At 43.9% G+C, this 19,132-nt stretch overlaps 1 protein-coding gene across 1 annotated transcript in view; it reads right to left on the bottom strand.

The window, feature by feature from the left end:
* LTBP4 (latent transforming growth factor beta binding protein 4) overlaps nt 1–19,132 on the bottom strand; it is a 343,681-nt gene that overhangs the window by 101,638 nt on the left and 222,911 nt on the right. Inside the window, exons 6-7 of the mRNA XM_077482606.1 lie at nt 5,120–5,335; nt 2,288–2,529 (exon numbers count right to left, since the gene is read on the bottom strand). Coding sequence (XP_077338732.1) covers nt 2,288–2,529; nt 5,120–5,335 — 458 coding nt within the window. The remainder of the gene's footprint in view (nt 1–2,287; nt 2,530–5,119; nt 5,336–19,132) is intronic.

Below are 19,132 nucleotides of genomic sequence, written 5' to 3'. Positions count from 1 at the left end.
GAGTATAGTTCCACTTTTTGATACGCTTTATTTTAGGGCTCGGTTTAAGGGTTTTATTTAACAGGTTAGGTTAAATGTTAATGGGTCATTTTAGGGGTTAATTAAAAGCATACTAAAAAAATGACGACTGCTCCAATATAAGTGTTTTAGAGTAGGGTGTCCATGGAAGGGCTATGCACAGAACAAACAATACATTTTTTTTTGTATTTTTTTTTGTGTGCTAGCTGGTTAGTGTGCTGGAAAAAAAAATGTTTTGTTTGCTCTATTCAATGTGGAATCCATTACATTTGCACCTCTTAAATCTAGTTATGAATTGGAGCAGATGCCACTTTTTGTTTAGCTTGCTAGATTTGGCACATGAACACATTGGGCGTCTGCAGCTGCCAATGTGGTGGGCTTCTGGTGTGTCCCAATGGGCCTCCCTCCAGGCATACCTACACTTAAATTTATCCATTGCTATATATGAACCAACATGGAGGAGCTGATAGAATAGCGCTAGGACTACCACATTACAAAAAGCACCGTCTTTAAGAGGCAGAGTAGCTTACACATATTGCAAATGTTGTGCAATTAAAACCTCTGTTTAGACAGTGTAAATTGTTTTTTTTTGTGGGCTATCTAGAAAGCGTGCTGGGCAAAAAATGTTCTGTTAATTAAAAAGAAAATTTGGCATAATTTATTATATTTTTAAAGCAGAAAGAACATTGCCTGTATATAAAATGCAAAGTATAACCTTGTTCATCCTTTGTATAGATGGGAATAGTTAAAATGTCTGGAAGGTTTTTGTTTTGCTGTCTCATTGGGGAGATTCCCCTTCACTTCCTGCCCTGAAGACACAACAACAATCAAAGGGAAGTCTCTAAAGTAAAGGAGAAATCCCCTCTTATAACAGAAGAGGCGTCCCCATTGGAACATTTCCCCTCAGCTCCCTTTATGGTGATAACTATTACATTTTTGAATTTCAAACCCTGTTTCTCCTAATAGAAAACATAGAGAGCATGCATGTTCCCAGTGGTGGCACAGAATGCAATGAAAACCCAACTTAGATTTTCACACCTTCAAACTCTATTAAAAACTAAAATTGATAAAGCATGGGCTTAAAGTGGAACATCATTAAACTATTAATAAATAGTGTATTACATGCAGTTCATACTCACTCAGTCACTATAAGATTTGTTTCCTGTATTTTTCAAAAAAACCTTATTGATCTTGATGTTCTCTATCTCCCCCTTCTGTCCATGTCCCCACTGCATTTGGGGATTTTTCAGATCAATGCTGGCAGCTAGTACATATACTGAGCTTTCAGTGTGTTTTTATGCTGATCATTTCCTCCCTATCGCATCTGAGCAACATGTAGGTGTATACACAGTGATAACTGACAGCCCACTCCCCCCCTCTCCTCCTCTATGCCCACTAACCAGCTAAACAAAATTGGAGTGGGATATTACATCTTAATTGATGGAGGCTTCACCGCCCTGTTATTCTAAAGCCCCGTACACACGAGCGGACTTTTCAACATCCAAAGTCCGACGGACTGAGTCCGTCAGACTATTCGATCGTGTGTGGGCTGCAACGGACTTTTGACTCGCCAAAGTCCGAAGGACTTTAGAATATGGAACATGCTTCAAATTTTTCCGAAGGAACTCCGCCGGACCCGGTCCCTTCGAAAAATTCGCTCGTGTGTATGCTATTCCGACGGACTAAAACCGACGCTAGGGCAGCTATTGGCTACTGGCTATGAACTTCCTTATTCGAATCCAGTCGTACGTCATCACGTTCGAATCCGTCGGAGTTTAGTGTGATTGTGTGTGGCCAAGTCCGCTCAGCCGAAAAGTCTGTCAGAACTCCGTCGGAATTCCAGCAGAACTCCGACGGAACTCCTTCGGAAGTCTGTCGGACATAAGTCCTCTAGTGTGTACGGGGCTTAAGACACAAGCTGGACTGGCAGAAATCCACCCACACCATGTTATTGCTAAAAATAATAAATATTTGATTTAAAATATATATGAAAACAGTTTATTTTTTACATTGTATTTTGAACATGTGACTAGTAGCAGAGGACTACAATCTCTTCCTGCCACTGTTTCCCTACACACGGGCTGGGAAAGAGCTGGATCATGTGACAGCTGTATATCGATTAGGGAAAAGGTACTTCGATTTTTTTTAATTAAAATAATTACAGTGCCGTCACCCACATGCAGAAAGAGAAGGGGTAATGTAAATTAAACAGGGGCGTATTTAGTATCACTTTAAGAAATACTTTAACATCTCTAATTAATTTCTTTACCTGTCCATTGTCTAGTCGTCTGAAGCAGTACACATAGCCAGATGTTTCTGAGTAGCCATTGATTCTGGGGCTACTCTGAGCCTGTACTCTATGTATAGGGATTCTGATCCCCTGATTTGGTGAAGCAACCCTTCTTCCAACATTTGCCTGGCCCTCACGTCCATCTACTTTCTCCACCTGATGGATGTTCACAGAGGCTTCTGGAGGGTGTTCAACGTGGACATTCACAACAGAAATAAGGCCTGTGAGAAGAAAAACCAGATTTGAGTAAATCTAACAGAATCATTCAGGAAGAAAGTTAAAGAACATGTTAAAAATCAAAGCTTTTATTTAACATAATGAGCTTAATCTTTTTTTGTTTGTTCAGGAAGCTCACTAATTTTTCAAAATATAGAGTGCCATCTTTTGGGAACAGAAATGATATAAAAAAATATCTCCTGCCACCTCTTCATTATCCTGTATTTCAAAACTTTTTTGATAAAGAAATTCTAGTTGAAGACAAGATGTTCTACCAATGGCCTGACCAGATGTGCATTTACAGTAAGTTATGACAATCTCCCAGCACTTGGTGGATGTATAATGTTTGACCATTTACAGCCATCTACACTTTATTACTAAAAGTATTGCGACGCCTGCCGTTACACACACATGAACTTTAATGGCATCCCAGTCTTAGTCCATAGGGTTTAATAATGAGTTGGCCCACCCTTTGTAGCCTTACCAGCTTCAACTCTTCTGGGAAGGCTGTCCACAAGGTTTAGGAGTGTCTCTATGGGATTGTTTGACCATTCTTCCAGAAGCGCATTTGTGGGATCAGACACTGATGTGGACGAGAAGGCCTGGCTCGCAGTCTCTTCTCTAATTCATCCCAAAGGTGTTCTATCGGGTTGAGGTCAGGACTCTGTGCAGGCCAGTCAAGTTCCTCTAGCGCAAACTGGCTCATCCACGTCTTTATGGACGTTGCTTTGTGCACTGGTCCAAATCATTTGGTGGAGGGGGGATTATAGTATGGGGTTGGACTTGGCCCTTTAGTTCCAGTAAAGGTATCAGCATACCAAGATATTTTGGACAATTTCAAGCTCTCAACTTTGTGGCAATAGTTTAGGTTGGCCTCTTTCTGTTCCAACATGACTACACACCAGTGCACAAAGCAATGTCCATAAAGACATGGATGAGCGAGCTTGGGGTGGAGGAACATGACTGGCCTGCACAGAGTCTTGACCTCAACCAGATAGAACACCTTTGTGATGAATTCGAGCGGAGACTGAGCCAGGCCTTCTGGTCAAACATCAGTGCCTGACCTCACAAATGCGCTTCTGGAAGAAAGGTCAAACATTCACATAGACACACTATTATAGCTGCAAAGGGTGGGCCAATTTAATATTAAACCCTACGGACTAAGACTGGGATGTCATTAAAGTTCAAGTGCGTGTAAAAGCAGGCATCCCAATACTTTTGGTAATATAGGGTATATGGCCATACTACACACATGGAGGGTATGCTGAGAGATGGCCTGCATGGGGATGGCTGCTGCGTCACGCAAACACTGCCTTGCAGACTAGTCAATGAGAAGAAGCTCTGGTCTTCACCCATGTTCACTTTATTTGAATGCAGTTTTCATCAGATGGGCAAGTAAGGTGGGTAGACAAAGTTATTTTATATCATTTCAATTTAATTTTTATTATACAAGAAACCCACATGGTTGGCTTTTCATGTCATTTGGAGGTCATAAAGAATAGTCAAATTCTGGCAATGATGCTGTTTTGCTAGTTTGAAATTTAAAGGCTTCTTTTTATTTGCCCATCAAAATGCTCTATTAAAGCAATGGGAAGATGGACTGTAATCCTCAAGTCACTTCTTAGCTATTTATTGGTTTTGCACTCAGATACAGTAGATGGCCATATGAAAAATGTTGGTCTCAAATTAGGTTTACCACCACTTGCAGCTCTGTTTTGTGTCCTCGTGAACAGGAATATTTCTGTTAATTGCCAGGATTGGCAAGATATGGCTAAATAAAATAATAACATAGAAATCAAGAGTGTAACTGGGAAAGCTAAAAATAGTCAAACTGTTGGACCTCTCCTTGAATTTTGAATGCTTCTTTTATACCCTCAGCAGGGTAATATTTCTGATGTCCACTCAACAAATTTCTCTTGGCTGGTTAGAAAAACCAGCACACTGGGGTTGATTTAGGCCTCTTTCACATGGCCGATCCGTTCAGGTCCGCCTGTCACTTTTTCAGGCGGACCTGAAGAGATGCTCCATAGAGGTCTATGGAGCGTCGGATGTCAGCGGTGACATGTCCGCTGACATCCGACCCGCTCCGATCCGAAAAAGTGTGACGGAGGAAAAACCTACTTTTCCATCTGTCATCAGATCGGGTGACAACGGACACTGCATTCCGTCGCCATCCGATCTCCCATAGGGGAGAGTGGCGTTCTGACAGGTCCATCCCTGCAGAGTGTGCAAAGACGGACCTGTCATCTTCCTGCTCAGCGGCGATGGACCGAGCGATCCCCGCTGAGCAAGCGGATATCCACAGGACAGATCACTGATCCGCCCCATGTGAAAGAGGCCTTACTAAAATTAAAGAGTGCAAAATCTGGTGCAGCTGTGCATAGAAACCAATCAGCTTTCAGGTTTTATTTTCAAAGTTTAATTGAACAAGCTGAAGTTAGACGCTGATTGGCCACAATGCACAGCTGTACCAGATTTTGCACTCTCCAGGTTTTATTCAATTCTCCCCACTGTGTAAAGATCAACAAAACAATGTGCCAGATGGCAGTGGTGGAAATACACTTAAGTCTGTCGATTTGAAGAAATATACTTTACCGTCTTTTTCTGGCTGGTGGTTGGATAAAGGCAAAGTGTGCACAGATTTAGTTTGTGAATTCTGCCCCTCACTGCTGTTCCTTATGGTATAAGCAGCTATACCATTCCCTGGGGGTATCGGAATTTGACAAAATCTTCCCGTAAAGTTCGGTGGGCACAAACACTGGTCCTTCTTTATACATACACCACCATTCTTGCACAACATAGGGCAAAGAACTGTTAAAAAAAAAAAAAAAAAAAAGGTCATATGAAAAAAAAGTTAGTACTTTTGAACTTTGTCAATAGTTTTCTCAGTAATTGGTAGGAGGTAATATTGGAACGAGCGTGGAATGCCATTCTGAAATAAATCATACAAAAACAAAAGATAAGATATGAGAAGCAGCACATGACAGTTGCGTGTGAATTGAGTATGTGCAGAAAAACATTGCAGTCAATCAGCCTTCTGCTTTTATCATCCAAAGGTACTGCAGAAAACCGGGCCCCAGACCTTGGGGGCTGTCAGATATCTGCTTGGATAATGAACAGTTAAGATGAAAGATCCAGTTATTTCTTTCATTTTGAAAAGAGCGCTGAGGTTATTATTGCTGTTTGTATACCTGCCGTGGAAATTCAATTTCTCTGTGTTTGTTATAAATCCAAAACTAAAGAAAATACTAAATTTTGAGTTGTCACCAGAATAACAGTGCAGTACAAAAGTACAAATATTTTCCCAATGGGACACAAATGTCAATAAACCTGACAGTGTTTTTTTTACAGTGGTTTTAACCATTCCCTACTCCAAAATGAACAAAAGTTTTGAGCATTAGATATATGTTAAAGGCTTTAGCAATGTGTCCATTTGGTTTTCATATGAGGACTTCAAATTGTTTCCAACTTGACTGGCGCCACAACTTCACATTGGTCAGATCTGGCCATCATTGAGTCCTATATGTGATATGGGCAGGGGCAGACTGACAACTCATGGGGCCCCCGGGCAATAGGAGATTATGGGGCCCCCAGGCAATCAGACATTATGGGGCCACACAGTATACAATCACACAGTATACACAGACATGTTTCTATTGGCTGAGAAGGTACTGGAGAGGTGGGGTAGCTATAATCTCTGGATTTTTAGACCACAGATTTTTACATACTTTCCCTGGTTTTACTGAGGCTGGCAACCCTGATGGGGCCCCCTAGTGGCCCGGGGCCCTTGGGCAGTGCCCGAGTCGCCCAATCGTCAGTCCACCCCTGGATATGGGAGATTGAGTTTGCCCCAGGGGTGTTGGGCACTGGCCCAAGATTTCCAGTCCAACGTCAAAGTTCTCCAATAAAACACTGAAATGCCATAAAAAAATATGTATTGTCACCTCTAAGTGACAATGTTTTATTTTGCTTCTTCTAAATGAATGAAGTCTAGTTATTCAAATGTTTTATTGACCTTAAAGGGGTTGTAAAGGTAAATGTTTTTTCACCTTAATGCATTCTATGCATTAAGGTGAAAAAACATTTGACACTGCCTGCACCCCCAGCCCCCCCGTTTTACTTACCTCACCCCTCGAAAATCCCGCGCTCGTCCCCACCGTCCTCTTCACCGCTCAGCCTGGCCGCTGATTGGCTGGAGTGGATGGATGAAAATCAGCGCAGCCATTGGCTCGCGCTGCTGTCAATCACATCCACTGACGCGGAGCGCTGGGGGGGCGGGGCCGTGTGATACAGCGAGTGGCTATGGCCGCTGGCTGTATCACGGGAGCGCGCCCGCAGGTGCTTCTCACCATGCGAGGGAGCTCACATGAACGTGAGAAGTACCTGCGGGAGGAAGCAGAGACAGCCGCCGAGGGACCCCAGAAGAGCAGGTTCGGGGCCCCTCTGTGCAAAACGAGCTGCACAGTGGAGGTAAGTATAACATGTTTGTTATTTAAAAAAAAATAAAATGTATTTTACAATCCCTTTAAGACCTCTTATAACTTTTATAAATATAGTTTGCCACCCTTTACCCAATTTCAAATCTATACTACAGTATGCAAAGCTCCCAACTGTCCTTGATTTTGAGGGACTGTCCCTGATCTGGAACAAAGTCCTCATTTGTCCCTCATTTTGGCCTGATCTGTATAGTTGTATATAAAATACGCTTTTTAGTATTGCCCTAAACCTTTCATCCAAATTCTAAATTGCATTTGTAAATTTTAAAAGACAATATAAAGGAATAGCGGTTTAACTAATCGTTTTTTTTTTTCATATACTTATATTATAAGGAGGCGTATCAGGGGTTGTGTCCTATGCCTACATACTTTTGCTAATAGGTGTCTCTTGTTCCCATATCAAAAAGGTGGGAGATATGAGTACTAAATTGCACACTGAATTCAAGATTACACGTGGTTAAACCTTGTCAATACTCTACTTGCACTGCCTGTTTTTATCTCCCCTTTTTTAATGGAAGTATATTGGGGTCTTAATAGGGTTGACCATACTATGATGGGGCATACTTCTTCCATTGTAGTATGGTAATGAAAGTTCTGTTGCCTAAGTGAACTTTATGACTTCGGCACAGTGCCAGTGATTGCTGGGCAGCATTAGCAGGATGAATAGTAGAACCACTCAATAACTGGGCTGTGTCCCTTAATCCTGTAAATACATGCTTTTTATTCTTGACTGGAATTTTGTTTTATTGTCCCTTGTGAACTGAAGTTTGGTTTTTAAATACTGTAGCTGCAGTATGGGTGGGAAGTAATATTTTTACATGTAATTTTATGATGTCCTAGGAGACGTAAATCAAGGAGAGGCTTGGTTGCCTTTCAGCACGCTCTTTAGAGGGTCCCTACGGCCCACGCACACATCGCTGCACAGCGATATACACGTGAGGATGATGACAGCGCACACTCTGCTGTAGGCCACAAGAACTAGTCAGCCTTGATCCGGTGACTATTCCACCCACACAAACATCGCAAGTAAGTAGGTCCCTGTGCACTGAACACCCGATGACAGTGAGTGGAACCAGACGGAATAAGGGTAGGTCCAGGAGATTTTTGGTCCACTAGATCTCAGTCCAAGCACCCCTCCCACCCCCGGAGCCTTTACTGTGCCGCGGTCTCTGATGTAAAGCAGACACTTGAAGACACAGCATTGAGAAAGCTAAATGTGCCTGGGTCTGTGTCCAAAGAGGAAAGACGCATGGTTAACTCTTATAGCGTAAACGAGTACGCATTCTTTAGAGTGCTTGAAGCATTCTAACATTGCAGGAAGAAAATATTACATAAACCCATACTTATGCCAAGATCTTGAATGCCCAAAGTCACTTAAAGTGGAAGCCCATCCAAAAAATGTTTTTGTTTGTTTTGAAATAATTAGGTCCGGCACTGGGGGGCCTTTAGTACTAGTTGTGTGGCTCTTTGAAGACCTTAGCAGTCAGTAGTGGTAATTACGAACCTTATTTGTAAAGGGCAGTGATCTCCTAACTGTCTCCTGCAGCTGGTCTTCAGTGTCCGACTACTCCTGTCACATGTTCTTAGTCTTCGATCATCTCCATTGGTATCTTTGTAGTCATCTGTATCATGTGTGGCCCTTTGGTGCTAAAAGGGACGCAGCTGAGATTCCTTATACCTCATAAACTGACAACCACGGAAGTATGGAATAAATAGAATCTTAGGTTTTTATATCAGTCTGTATCCCCAGTAGGGAGATTCCCCTCATTTAATGTTCTGGAGACTGAAGCAGACTGTTTAAAATTGATTGGTTAAACCCACAAGTGTTTTTTCCCTATTGTCCATTGAGGGGCACAGCTTGATGATAATTAAGCAACAGAGGGTTATACTCCCACCTACAAGAGAAATTTACCTATGTTGCCTAAAGCAGAGCTAAAGTCACAATACCCCTCGCCAATGGTCTGATGTCTGTAAGGAGACCCTATACATGCTGGCATCTTCACCTTGGGTTTCAGCCACCTTGATTGGGAAGCATGGAATGATCTAACTCCAGTGCATGTGCAAAAGTTAGTCATCTTGACACACAGAGACCGTGCTGGCACATGTAATGCATGTCCCTTTATGGACACAGGGAAAATGATTTTACAGCGCATACCAAAATCCTGTTTTCTCTATCATCAAATGAGTGACACAGTTTAATGGCAATTAAGCAACATAGGTCTATTTCTCCTGTAGGCTTTAGTATAACCCTGCTTAATTATCATCCAGTTGTGTCCCTTTCATCCATGATGGGACATAGCTTGATGACAGTTAAGCAACATAGGTCAGGTTCTTCTGTAGGCGGCAGTATAACCCTACGTAGCTTAAAGCGGAACTGAAGTCCCATTGTAAAAAAACAGCGACATGCAGTGCATCTTCTGCAATACAATGCCCCTACATGCCTGCTTGCCATCTCCTCCAGCCCTGTAAATTGAGCTGGGCATGCACAGCTCAACTTACAGTGCTGGGCCGGTCTCTGAGTTCTGGTCTTATATGCCTCCTGCGCATGCACAGGGGTGACATCATCCCCCACTGGCTGGTCTTATTTGCCTCTTGCGCATGCACAGGAATGACATCATCCCCCACTGGCCAATGAATGGGCTCGAAGACTGGCACCCAGAAGAAGATGCCAATGCAGGACTGTTGGACAGGCAAGTATGGAAACTTTAGCTCCTCTTTAATATCATCAGACTGTGTCCCTCAATGGACTCCAAGAAAAGTATTTTATAGTTCTTTTGATCACAAACACAAAAAGCACATGAAAATGTGCAGAGAAAGTCCAGCAAAACAACAAACATTCGTATCTCAACTGTGTAGTTAACTTTCTTGCCTGAAGGTGTGCTAACAGTATTAGGGCTTGTTTGGATACCTCTTCAGAGAGCATTTAACAGGCGGTGAGGTGGCATTTCATTGCTGTAACTCCTTGAGCCCTGCACCGCTGTGCTGCATCCGTATACATTGGACTCGGCTGTGGATCGGTTGAGGGCCCCATTTACTTGAAAGGATCGGGTCTTTACTCACAGTTGAATAACCTCAAAAAACGCTAACAACCACACTTACATCTCCAAGTGAGAAAGGAACCTTAAAGGCATAGGGGAAGCTGGTCACAAATTTGGACCATACTGACTTCCTTCCATTAATATCCTCACAAATGAATCGGCTTTTAAAACAGTTACAAGGTGGTACCTGGTCCTGTCTCATTTGGCACACCTTCACCCATCCGCCCCTGGCACCTGTTTCAGGGGCTGCTCTGCTCCAGGAGATGTCCTCCATATATGGTGGACATGCCCTATCCTCTCCTGGTTCTGGACAAAAGTCCTTAAACTTCCACAATCATTATTGACCCATCCCTTTCCAAGAGATCTGTGATATATCCTGCTACACCTCAAACCTCCAGACCTCACCAAACCTCAGTTTAAACTGGCTACCTATGTACTACTGGTGGCAAAACAAACAGTAGCGAGAGCTTGGAAACAACAGTTCATACCCTTTAGAGATTTTTTCAAAAATGATATTCTCTGCAGTATTCTTTTAGATACATACGAGATGATTCTTAAAATATGGACCCTGTGGGTTCAATATGCTCTCCTTTCTATGCCAACTGCCAGTTATCTATTGCTTTTAGCTCTGAGACCCTGGGTTTCCGGCTGGGGTGCTCCTGATGCCCCTATTCCACTTTCCTCTCCCCCCCCCCCCCTTCTCTTCCTTTTTACCTAGGCTCTTCCATAGGGATGATTTTTATCTGTGCACTTCTTTGTTCTTTCCTTTTTACATAGTGAACTCTATATATATATTTCATCCACTAGCGCACACTTCTCTGGTATTGGTGCACAGATTTCATTTTCCTCCAATTACATTGGTTTTCTGTTATCGCACGATTAATGAACTGTTTGACATGCTAAACGTTTTGTCATTTGATATCATTTCTCTACTTGCGACTGCTACTGGCTTGCAAGTCATCGATATGATGCTCCTATCTGTATATCCGATTGCAGTCGCACGCTGTATTTCTTTAAAACTTTTCAATAAAAATGTATTGAAAGAGAAATGTTTCGGTTCTGGTGAGAAGTAGCACTCGCCAAAAGTAATAGCCTAGACATTTGCAAAATTAAAAATTGTATTTCCTTTCCATTCGTTGCTTACATAAATTTGTTTAATTTGTTTTCGTAATTCATTTGATTTATTTGAATTTGAATCGATTTATATTTTCCAAATTCGGTCATTCTAACTGAATTGAATTCTATTCGATCTCCATTCAAAATCAAACTTATTCTATTCGACATTCTAATTTTGGAAGATGGTTATATTCTCTTTTCAATTCTATTCTATGTTTTTTTTTCTATTCTATTCTTTTCTATTCAAATTTATTATAAATGAATTTCGGAAGATGGTTATATTCTTTTTATTTTATTCTATTCTATTGTTTTTTCTATTCTTTTCTATTCTATTCTTCTATTTTCTATGCTAATTCAAATTTATTCTATCCAAAATTAGAATTTCAGAAGATGGTTATATTCTATTCAATTTTTTTTCATTCTATTATATTCCTTTATTTCCTATACTATCTTATTCTGTTCTTTTATCTTCTATTCTATTTTGTTCTGTTTTACTCTATTCTTTTCTATTCTTTTATTTTCTATTCTATCCCTTTATTTTCTATTCTATTTTTTCCTATTCTTTTATTTTCTATTCTATTTCTTTCATTTGAATTCTATTTTATTCTCTTTGGAAAATAGAATTCAATTTGAAAATGATTCAAACTTCATCCGAAATTTTGTTTCTATTTGTTAAATCCATTACTATTGTAATTTCATACATCTGACTTTTTTCCGAATAACAATAAATTAATCCGAATTTCGATTCACAACGAAACGAACCGCTCATATCTACGAAAGAAGGGATAATTGCTGTCTGCAGTTAAAGGGGATAGTGGTTGGCGGGTGGTAAAAGTCCAGCTCGACTGTGTAGTTTCCTGCCGCCCACGTGGCTACTGTGAATGAGCCCTTAGTTTCTAGTAGCAGATAGCAGGTGCAGCATTACAATTGCTAGACTTTGGAAAAACTGATTTCTGATTGACTTGTATGTGTGACGCATATCACAAAATGCTGCTCTATATAAAAGAATGCCACTGAGACCTACCAGTGTTGCTCAAACTGTGTGCCTGTGTCAGGGGGGCACATTTGTGGTTGTGCTGTGGGAAGCCTGGGAGCCGTCGCTGTAACAGTCAGCCGCTGTTGCATTCTGGGAGTTGTAGTCTGTGCTTAAGCACAGAAGAAACTACAACTCCTGGAGACTGGGGTCTTGGAGGCAAGGCACGCAAGGGAGTCGGGATGCGTGACCGGCTCAGGCTGCGGGGCTGGGCACTGGCAGAAACTTTACCCCAGGACCAGGAGCATCACCCCCCTAGGAGGCCCCTGGTGTGCAAGGACCTACTGAGATGAGCTGCCAGGTGAGAGACCCTGATACACCCCATTTGCCCTGCCCAGTGATCAGACTGCGATTATGGACACTGGTGCGGCTGCATTTATGGGCACTGGTGAGGCTGCATTTATGTGTACTGAGGAGGCTGCATTTATGGACACTGGTGAGGCTGCATTTATGGGCACTGGTGAGGCTGCATTTACGGGAACTGGTGAGGCTGCATTAATAGGCACTGGTGAGGCTGCATTTATGGGCACTGGTGATGCTGCATTTATATGCACTGGTGAGGCTGCATTGATGGGCACTGGTGAGGCTGCATCAATGGGCACTGGTGAGGCTGCATTTATAGGCACTGGTGAGGCTGCATTAATGGGCACTGGTGAGGATGCATTAATGGGCACTGGTGAGGCTGCTTTAATGGACACTGGGGAGGCTGCATTAATGGGCACTGGTGAGGCTGCATAAATGGACACTGGTGAGGCTGCATTAATGGACACTGGGGAGGCTGCATTGATGGGCACTGTTGAGGCTGCATTGCAAATCTTTTCAGGTGTGCTGCAAACATTTTTACATCTTTTTGGTGCGCTGCAAGACAAAAAAGTTTGCATTTATGGGCACTGGTGAGGCTGCATTTATGTGTACTGAGGAGGCTGCATTTATGGACACTGGTGAGGCTGCATTAATAGGCACTGGTGAGGCTGCATTTATGGGCACTGGTGAGGCTGCATTTATAGGCACTGGTGAGGCTGCATTAATGGACACTGGGGAGGCTGCATTAATGGACACTGGGGAGACTGCATTGATGGGCACTGGTGAGGCTGCATCGATGGGCACTGGTGAGGCTGCATCGATGGGCACTGGTGAGGCTGCATTTATAGGCACTGGTGAGGCTGCATTAATGGGCACTGGTGAGGATGCATTAATGGGCACTGGTGAGGCTGCTTTAATGGACACTGGGGAGGCTGCAATAATGGGCACTGGTGAGGCTGCTTTAATGGACACTGGGGAGGCTGCAATAATGGGCACTGGTGAGGCTGCATAAATGGACACTGGTGAGGCTGCATAAATGGACACTGGTGAGGCTGCATTAATGGACACTGGGGAGGCTGCATTGATGGGCACTGTTGAGGCTGCATTGCAAATCTTTTCAGGTGTGCTGCAAACATTTTTACATCTTTTTGGTGCGCTGCAAGACAAAAACGTTTGAGAAACACTGGTATATACTATAAGCATAGGTAAGAGGAAAGGGGAGAAGAATGAATGGCAGATGTTAAAGAATGTCCTTGGACAGCTGCCCATATATGCAGAAAAGCTTGTTAGCAATCTGCCCTTATTAGAGGGAAAGGGGGGGGGGGCGCTCATAAAACAAGCTGAGAATTAGCAAGGAACTTACAAGGTTATTGAACAGTTTTAGGGCTGTGGCCTCAGCTGTTCAGAAACGCTGGAACATTGCCTGGCACTTAGAGGAGAACGCGGCCTGACAAGATCAGAACTCATAATGAACATATACAGTTATGTGCCAAGAATGAGCTGACAGACAGAGAGAAGGGGGAGAGCGAGGCAAGTACAGTACGTGAAGAGGATTAGTGTAGCGGAGGATAACGATGAACAATATATCAGTGTAACAGGCCAGTGCAAAAAGGAATGCTGACGTGCAAAGTAACATAAGCAATCAATCAACTTTCCTAAAGTCATATCGGCGAAAGATGAATTCTGATTTGTTATTATAGATTGCTGCACTTTACACTTTTAAAAGGACATGTTGGCTTTTACCTAAAGTGTATTTTTAGTAAGGACATTTATTTTTTGCAGTCTGTGTCCCACTTGGGAGATTTCCATTCCCTTAATGCTCGATCGCACACTTTGTGGTGGATCACTTTTTTCAGAGGCAGTTTAGAGGCGGTTTACAGGCATTCCTCAAAAGGATTTTACATTGAAATACCATGCTGCAACCACATGCCAAGCGTTTTCACCTGTGGTTGGGGGCGTGGTACCAGTGCCAGGACAAGGTAATCTAGAGCCCACGGCTAACATGCCAAACTGGTATGAGCTTTATGTGTCAGCATTAATTATTATTATATAGGATTTATATAGCGGTTTGCACAGCGCTTAACAAAATGAGTGCAGACAGTACAGTTACATTACAATTTGGTACAAGAGGAATCAGAGGGTCCTGCTCATTAGAGCTTACAATCTAGGAGGGAGGGTCAATTGATACAAAAGGTAATAGCTGTGGGGGATAAGCTGATGGATACAATAAAACAACGTATTAATTAGAAGCAGGATAGTCTTCTTTAAAGAGAAGGGTTTTCAGGGATCATCTAAAGATGGATAGGTTAGGGGACAGTCCAACAGATTGGGGTAGGGAGTTCCATAGGATGGGAGAAGCTCTGGAGAAATCCTTCAGGTGAACATGGGAGGAGGTGACAAGGAAGCTAGAGAGCAGAAGGTCTTGAGAGGACAGAAGAGAGTGGCTTGGATGGTATTTTGAGAGTAGGTTTGTGATGTAGCTGGGGGCAGAGTTGTGGATGGCTTTGTAAATTATTATTAACCACTTCCCGAGTGGCGCGCGCCAATGTATGTCGGCAGAATGGCACAGACAGGCAAATGGGCGTACAGGTACGTCCCTTTAAATTTGCCGCCATGCCATCACGCGCGTGTGACGGCCGGGACCTCCGTGAGTCCGATCGCGGGTCCCGCGGACTCGATCGCCACGGGGATACCCACGATCGTCTCATGGGAGGAATATTGGGGAGATGCTAATGTAAACAAGCATCCCCCTATTCTGCCTACTGTCAGTGTCACTGATCTCTGCTCTTTGTGATCGGAGCAGAGATCAGTGATGTGTCACACACAGCCACGCCCCCACACAGTTATAAACATGCCCCAGGACACACTTAACCTCTACACTGCCACCGAGTGGTTAACCCCTTCACTGCCAGTGTCATTTACACAGGAATCAGTGCATTTGTATAGCACTGATTGCTGTATAAATGACAATGGTCCCAAAAATGTGGCAAAAATGTCCGATGTGTCCGCCATAATGTCGCAGTCCTGATAAAAATCGCTGATCGCTGACATTACTAGTAAAAAAAAAATGATTTCATCATTGCAAATCCATGGCATACTTTAGCTCAAAGAAACCATGAAAGGGCCTGTTGGCTGTGTTATCCAAAAGTTCCCAATTCTTTCCTGGTGGGGAAACTGTAACTGCGTCTCCTATTTTCCACCTGAAATCTCCTATTTTGCACCTGAAATCTCTACATAATTTACTTCTTATAGACCAAATCTAAAGTTTTAGTTGGCCTATCAGACATATTTAGTGAGAACATGAGCAGATATCTGACAACAAAGTAGCAGGACACATCAACCAGGGACTAGGTAAGGTCACTATCACCCTGACAGAGGTTCAAAACCATTCTACACCCAACTAATAGTCCATTTATTGATTTATCTGTCCCTTTTTGAGAAACCATCTCTCTCAGTGCCCCCCCCCCCAATAAAAAAGAAGGCTGACAGAGGTTCTAAAACTTCCTTTATTCCTTTTTGTGTCTCAGAGAAATATCCGCTCACTTCCTGGCCTATTGAAGAAAGAAACCGGTGAGAAGATGTCGGCGATGAATCTAGCGGGCGTAAGACCATTGGAGCTAGGACGAGTGTTTCAGAGTTTAGTTCTTTAACACTGACAGGGGTGCTTACAATAATCATTTTTTATTCATTTATGTAAAACCTGTACCCCAGCAGTGGCCCAGGTGCCATATGTGGCCCGCAGAGCCCTCTGATGTGGCCTGCGACCTCCTGCTCTGGGATGGCTGGTTGGCAAGCCCAGATTGCGGGCTGCCAACCCGCCATGTCAGAGCATCAGTGTTGTTAAAGAAGGCGGTGGTAGAGGACGCAAGCCGCTGCAGAGCAGAGAGGCATAAGCCGCTGCTTCCTGTATAGTGCCGCCTCCTGTCACATACCAAATGCCTGGGACAGCAACAGCCAGCGAAACCTGAATGGAGGGCTGTTATTAAAGGTAAGTTTATATACAGTGTATATATGGGCATATCTGTTCTGCCGTAGTTACTGGGCTGCTTTCATACTGATTCACAAGTGCAGTGCAGTGCATCTGCACTGAACCATAGACTTCTCTTATTATCTGTTAATTTGGTGTGCTTTCAGGAAGTGCACTACACCTGCAGGATATAATAGCAGTCTATGGCAAGGTGCAGCTGACCCGCAGGAAAGCCAGGGGTGAACTGCTCTGTGATAAACCACAGGGCATCAGTTTGAGAGCAGCCTTAGGCCCCTTTCACACAATCAATCTGGCCCAATTGGACCCACTATTCACCTCTACGGAGTGGCAGGTGTAAACGGACTTGTGTCCGATCTGCTAAAAAAAAACAGAACGGGATCCATCCCCTACTGCTTGGGCAGATCAGATTGGAGGGCCCATAGAGTACAGTGGGCTGTATCCGTTTTGCATATGCAGAGTGGACACGGATCTGTCATCCGCCCTGGCAGTCGGGGTCTGCGGGCGGGGGGCTTATCAGAATCTGGGAGCCCCCTTTAATAAGGGGGCCCCCAGATCCCAGCCCCCCACCCTATGTGAATGAGTATGGGGTACATCGCACTCTTACCCATTCACAGGAGGGAAAAAGTGTCAATAAAAAAACACACTACACAGGTTTTTAAAGTAGTTTATTAGGCAGCTCCGGGGGTCTTCTTCCGACTTCGGGGTTCTTCTTGCCGGCTCCTCCACTATCTTCTGCTCTTTTGCTGCTCTTTTGCTGCTCTTTTGCTAGCGGAGGAGCCCGGCTTTCTCCTTCGTCGTCGCCGTCTTCTTTTGTTCTTCCGATGTTGACATGATGCTCTGTCCTGCTATAATGCCGTGGACACGGTGCGCGGCGACTTATATAGGCATAAGGAGCGGGGTCACCGGGCGACCCCACCCCTTATGATGCCATAGTCCCAGCATGCCACGGCATTACAGCGGGAGAGAGCGATGTGTCAACATGGGAAAAACAGAAGATGGAAGAAGAAGAAGACAGCGACGACGAAGGAGAAAGCCGGGCTACTCTGCCAGCAAAAGAGCGGCAAAAGAGCAGAAGATAGCGGAGAAGCCTGGCAAGAAGAACCGGAAAGCACAGAGAAGTTGGAAGCAGACCCCCAAAGTCGGAAGAAGACCCCGAAGTCGGAAGAAGACCCCCGGAGCTGCCTAATAAACTACTTTATAAACCTGTGTAGTGTGTTTTTTTATTGACACTTTTTCCCTCAGGTGAATGAGTAGGGGTACGATGTACCCCATACTCATTCACATAGGGTGGGGGGCCGGGATCTGGGGGCCCCCTTATTAAAGGGGGCTCCCAGATTCCGATAAGCCCCCCGCCCGCAGACCTCCACAACCAAAGGCCAGGGTTGTTGGGAAGAGGCCCTTATCCTCATCAACACGGGGACAATGTGCTTTGGGGTGGGCGGGGGCCGCAGGGCACCCCCCTTCCCCAAAGCACCCACCCCCTCATGTTGAAGGCATGTGGCCTGGTATGGTTCAGGAAGGGGGGGGGGCGCTCTCTCGTCCCCGCCCCCTTTCCTGACCAGCCAGGCTGCGTGCTCGGATAAGGGTCTGGTATGGACATTGGGGGGACCCCCATCCCGTTTCACCCATACCAGGTTACGGGGCTCGCAAGGTGTCAATCTCGCCGATGAAAGCGGCGAGATTGACTTTCTTCTCTAGTCCCGTCGTACCTGAAGTCACGTTTAAAATGAACAGACTTTGGTCCGTGTGTGGGCAAGTCCGTTCATTTGGAAAATCCGTCGGACCAGTATACAGATGAGCGGACTCCCCAACAGGAGCTGGGTCCGGCGCACAATTTTGAAGCAAGTCTTCTTTCTACGTCCGCCGGACTTTTGGGAAGAAAAAGTCCGCTGTAGCCCACACACGATAGAATTTTCCGGCTGGATAGTCCGACTGTGTGTACGGGGCATAAGTTGCAATATGTTATAATATTGTTTTCGGGTTCAGATACACTGTTGATATCCTATCATAATAAGTATTGTGCCATTTGAGGACTGGACCTGTGCGGCCTTGCTGTATTCTCTGTATAATACAGCATGTAACAGTCCTTATCCTTAATGTAAACCTCACCAGAGTTCTGCATTGCCAGAATAAGCACTCTCTCTGCGACACTGGTTTCCGGTGTAAGACGTTCAGATTAGTCAGCCTTGGATTACTTACATAGGTCATTAGTTATAATAATAAACCCTCTCAGTGTAATGTCCCTGGGGATGTATTTCAAACCTGGAGAGTGGTGTTCCGCACGTCAATCACTTCTATATGAACTGACATTAAAGCAATGTAATTGTTCTGTATACAAGTAACTATACAGTATACAGTCATACAAATAAATAAAAATCCTCCTTTTAAGCAGGCTTATTTAAAGGAATCATATAATGAATCTGGTCAACGATTCAGAAATGATTGAAGATGAAAGGCGTGTATGAAAGCCAGTGAGAAAGTGTTAAAGTATGTGCTTTGAAGCTGGCTCGGTTATTGGCCTCATGGTGGCATAGTAGTTGCTTGGTACCAACACAACGATTTATGCATAAACTGCGATTCCTGCATTCCAAATACATTTTTTTCACCTTTAAAGGGTCAGTCCTCCTAATTTAC

The sequence above is a fragment of the Lithobates pipiens genome, unplaced genomic scaffold (assembly GCF_037356315.1).
Source record: "Lithobates pipiens isolate NorthernLeopardFrog02 unplaced genomic scaffold, aLitPip1_a1.2 Scaffold_1, whole genome shotgun sequence".
NCBI lineage: Eukaryota > Metazoa > Chordata > Amphibia > Anura > Ranidae > Lithobates > Lithobates pipiens.
This window is presented reverse-complemented; position numbering and strand designations above follow the sequence as displayed.